The following is a 4,164-nucleotide window of genomic DNA, read 5'->3' as shown; positions in this document are numbered from 1 at the left end:
CTTGCCCTTCCTTTATTGATCAATTGTATTGACAAAATATGATCCCATAAGAAAGTGTTTCCATATCTCAAGAGCATGTACGACAACCGTTAATTCCTTTTCATAAGTGCTATACTTACTGTCAAACATGTTTGAGTTTTCTACTTCCATAAGCTATCAGCAGCTGCCCATCTTGAGTAAATACTACTCCTATTCCTTATCCATTAGCATTAGTAACACAAACTACAAAGAATGGTCGAGTAAAATCTCGTAATTGTAAAATTGGTGCATGTGTAAGAGCTTCTTTCAAAGCTTGAAAAGATTTTTCTTGGTTTTCATTCCATTGAAAGTTTTAGTTTTCTTTAGGAGTTTTATGAGGTAATATGCTTTATAAGCAAAATTCCTTACAAATCTCCTATAGTAGCTACATTATCCTAGAAATGACCATAATTCATGAATGTCTTTATGTATAGGCCACACAATTATGCTTTCTATCTTCTTTGGGTCGGCATGGATTCCTTCAGCTGAAACTATGCGGCAGAGGTACTCAATCTCTGATTCGAAAAAACTACTCTTCCTAGGATTGAGATAGAGTTCATTCTTCAACCACCCTGCAATTACAAGGAGGTCCAAAGATTCAAGGGACACATAGGGTATTATGGCATACAAGATTCGTGTAATCTTGGAGCTACTAACACCCATGAATTACAAGGAGATGTAAAGATTCAAGGGGCATATAGGGTATTATGGCGTACAAGACATTGGTATGGTTGGTGAGATTATGGGTGATACATCGCCAGTGGTAGTGGTTTACAGGCTCTGTGATAGCAACTTTCGTAAACTGAAGTTATGGCATAGTTTTAGTGCTAGCTCATGTAGTTGAGTTGGCCAACTTTGTATGTTATAGTAGGAGAGTGTTTTCCCATATAGTATATACTCTTATCTTTATGTTATGGTTATAGAGAAGAGAAGAGAATAGAAGAAGATTCAGCCATCCATATCTCTTGTGTGCTTGTCTCCTCTTGTGTGTGTGTGTGTGTGTGTGTTTGCTTGCAAGGACGTCAAGCTCACTCTCTCCCCCGCATTCTTCTCATTATTTAGAAAGGATTGAGTTCAAGTGGAGTGTGCTAAATAGCCACAATAGGGTGGACCAATAAAGCCCCACTCTAGGCTACTTTATAAACTTTTTCTTGCAGATTAAATGGGTGTAGAGTTGCACAAGAGACCCCACTGCGAGAGAAAAACCATCACTCGATGCAATTTTTATAGGTTGGGTTTAAAAGACAACCGGCTATACTTTAGACTCTATTTTAAAATTTAAGGTCTAAGATATGTTGGCATGATATCTATGGGACTGATTGATGTGTAAAATTTGCCAAGGTCAAGAGTGTTAGGACTTGTTGGCAAATGACAGAAGGAAGGATTATTACTAACAAATGCTAGCCTAGTTAGTAAGGGTGTTTGGTTTGGGCTCTTAAACCTTGCTAGCAGCATTATGTTGAGGCATCTTGTAATTGATATATTTTGGTGTGTGTGAGGGTTTTTGAAAGTACACTTTAAACAATAAAACAATGACAAGCGGTACTAAATTGTAGATGTCCTTAGTATGGTATATTGTAATAACCCAATAGCTCCTCTTCGACGAGAATGGGAGCTGCAGCAGCAGCCGGCTAGGAAGTTCAATTGCACTTCAAATTTCCTCTCTTAACACCTAGAGTCATGCTACCGAGTGCTCTAAAAAAAATATATTTTTCAACCTCGTAAATCTATCCAGTTTTTGTTTCCAAAAACTTTACTGTATCCTTGTTTTACAATTAAAATGTATGAAAATCATTTCTTAAAATAAGGATAGGAGAAATCCCTATCGGTTTTTCTTAATTTTGGCCGGTACAAATACACTAGAATGCCATTTTTTTTCACTGATACGACCTAATCATTGTAAGCCCTCCTAAGAGTCAAATGTTGATAAGGTTGCCGTGTTAATTATTATGTACCAATTATTTATGGACACGTGTGTATGGGCGGCGGGGAGAGCTTTGTCTGCGTGCCATGTGGCTTGCATTTCGATGAGCCGGCGAGGAGGAGGAGCGCACACACTGGCAAACACAAACAACAAACCACCACGACGGGCGTTATATCCTCTTATGTCGTGTATCTTCATTTATCTCCACCTCTCGTCTCGCCCGCCCTTGTGTTGTTAGCTCCATTTCCTCTTCTCTGCACACAGTAACGCTCTCTTGGTTTTGTGCAAGCATGTGGCCTATGGGTTCCTCTAGCTCCTGTGATAGCAAGCGCCCATGCGAGGACCCGCTCTTGTCTTCGCAAGCGGCCACCGTGCTGCTTGCGGATGGAAGAATTCTACACTATGCGAAGCCTGTCAAGGTCTTAGAGGTGCTGATCGACCACCCAAATCACGTGATGGTCACGGCGGCGTCGTTCCGCGTCGGAACGCCCGTTTCGCCGCTGCATGTGCAAGAAACCCTTCAGCTCGGCCACCTCTATTTCCTCCTGCAATGGCAGACCTTCCAAGACTGCATAAAACTACCCTCTTCTACGAGCTTACAGCGCAAGCAACAAGCGCCCACCGCCGCCAAGCCGGCCGTGAGGAGGAAACCCCGTTCCAACACCATCAATAGCAGTATTAGAAGGCCTCGCATGAACGCCAGAATTGCGCCCTCCTCGTGCGACCTCTCGGCTTCCTGCAATATCAACCGCCTGTGTAACACCTCCGACCTCCAACAGGCCTACATCAGCCTCATGGGCATCATGTGTAGAGACTGGAAGCCTGCGCTCCAAACCATTGCAGAAGCTGACTTGCTTCTCGTCTGATCGTCCCCTCATAGGCTCATCACATAGGGCAGATTTAGGCTTCACATGTTCAAACCCTAGAGCATTTACCTCATTCTTTTTCGAGCTTCTCGACTAGTTCGTCCGCTTACACACTTGGCCCCCGGACTGAGTTTGTAACCCTCATTTGGCCCATGATGGCCTAAGTTTGTAACCATCATTAGAACCTTACTCTACTTTGCCCATTGCATTTCTGGGGGCTGATTGTGTCACCATCCTTAGAAAAGAATATCTTTCTTCTATAACTTTTTTGACATTGAACAATATAGCTTGGCAATCTGGTCACCTAAGAAGAAGACTTGTACCGTACTTAAGCTATGTGAGGATTTACTATTTTGATGAACTCAACTTCAACCAACGAGCTGCCATGCAAGCAACATTAGGCTTAGTGGCCAATATTTGTGGAGAATAACTGAGCATAGATTGTTTTAGTAATGATAATGTTATTTGTTGCAATGTATTTAGTAGGTGCCATTGTATACACATGTAAATAAAATCAAAGCTTATCCAATGCAACTTTGAAATAAAAAGAGGACTTGCCACTAAGAGCACCCATGAATGGGTGATGAAGGGTAACTTGTCCATCCAACTTTGAAGCAAAAAGAGGACTTGCCCCGCTAAGAGCACCTATGAATGGGTGAGTAAACATCAATGGGTAGACACATTGCTACTGAAGATCGTAAATGTTGGAGACTATATGAATAGTGAAGAAAAGTATGTTCAAGTGTTAATTAACTTCTTTTCATAATCCACTAGTTTTAATAAAGAAAAGGAAATGTGTTTGGTATACTTCTCAATATAAATGTTCTACCTACAATTAAAAATCAAACGACATTGTGTGATAATTTTTTATATGAAGACCTCTGATCCTTAAGTTTGGCCTTGTTGTTGTTGCAGACCCTTAAGATTATGTAGATTTGCTAGTGTGTCAGAGATAATTGGAATGCTTTGATTCAACTAAGGACATAGTAGTGTGATGGCCTCACATATTTCCATAGAGAAGATCACCCTTACAATGCTTTAACCACATGTGTATATAACACCCACAATAACACACATGTATGCATGTGCGCGCACACACGCACACATATGCAAAAGAATCTCTATTGACCACTCTCTCAAGTCTATTACTTAACAACAACCAAATGGCAAAGAAGAGAAGCCATAATATATGCTCTTGTACACCCATAGAGCTCTCACACATACTAAACTCAACATTCACTTATGCAAAAGTTTCCATATTGAATGTATAGATCTCCCTCATAACAACACGAACTTGATGGTGTGTCTTGCACTTGTCTAGTGTAAATCTCTAGAAGTCCTTGGGGACAATTATAA

The 4,164-nt window shown here is 40.9% G+C and overlaps 1 protein-coding gene across 1 annotated transcript; it reads left to right on the top strand.

The window, feature by feature from the left end:
* The first annotated feature begins 2,115 nt into the window (after positions 1-2,115).
* On the top strand, positions 2,116-3,360 carry LOC147621818 (uncharacterized). The gene has a single exon (XM_086823613.1). The coding sequence runs from the start codon at positions 2,233-2,235 to the stop codon at positions 2,806-2,808; it is 576 nt and encodes a 191-aa protein (XP_086679739.1). The 5' UTR covers positions 2,116-2,232; the 3' UTR covers positions 2,809-3,360.
* Positions 3,361-4,164: the final 804 nt, after the last annotated feature.

Source organism: Cibotium barometz, chromosome 29 (genome assembly GCF_041138505.1).
Source record: "Cibotium barometz isolate CiBa-2024 chromosome 29, ASM4113850v1, whole genome shotgun sequence".
Taxonomy (NCBI): Eukaryota; Viridiplantae; Streptophyta; class Polypodiopsida; order Cyatheales; family Cibotiaceae; genus Cibotium; species Cibotium barometz.
This window is presented reverse-complemented; position numbering and strand designations above follow the sequence as displayed.

What these genes read in the sequence shown, in the direction of transcription:
- LOC147621818 (XM_086823613.1), top strand. Translation starts at nt 2,233, where the DNA reads ATGTGGCCTATGGGTTCCTCTAGCTCCTGTGATAGCAAGCGCCCATGC.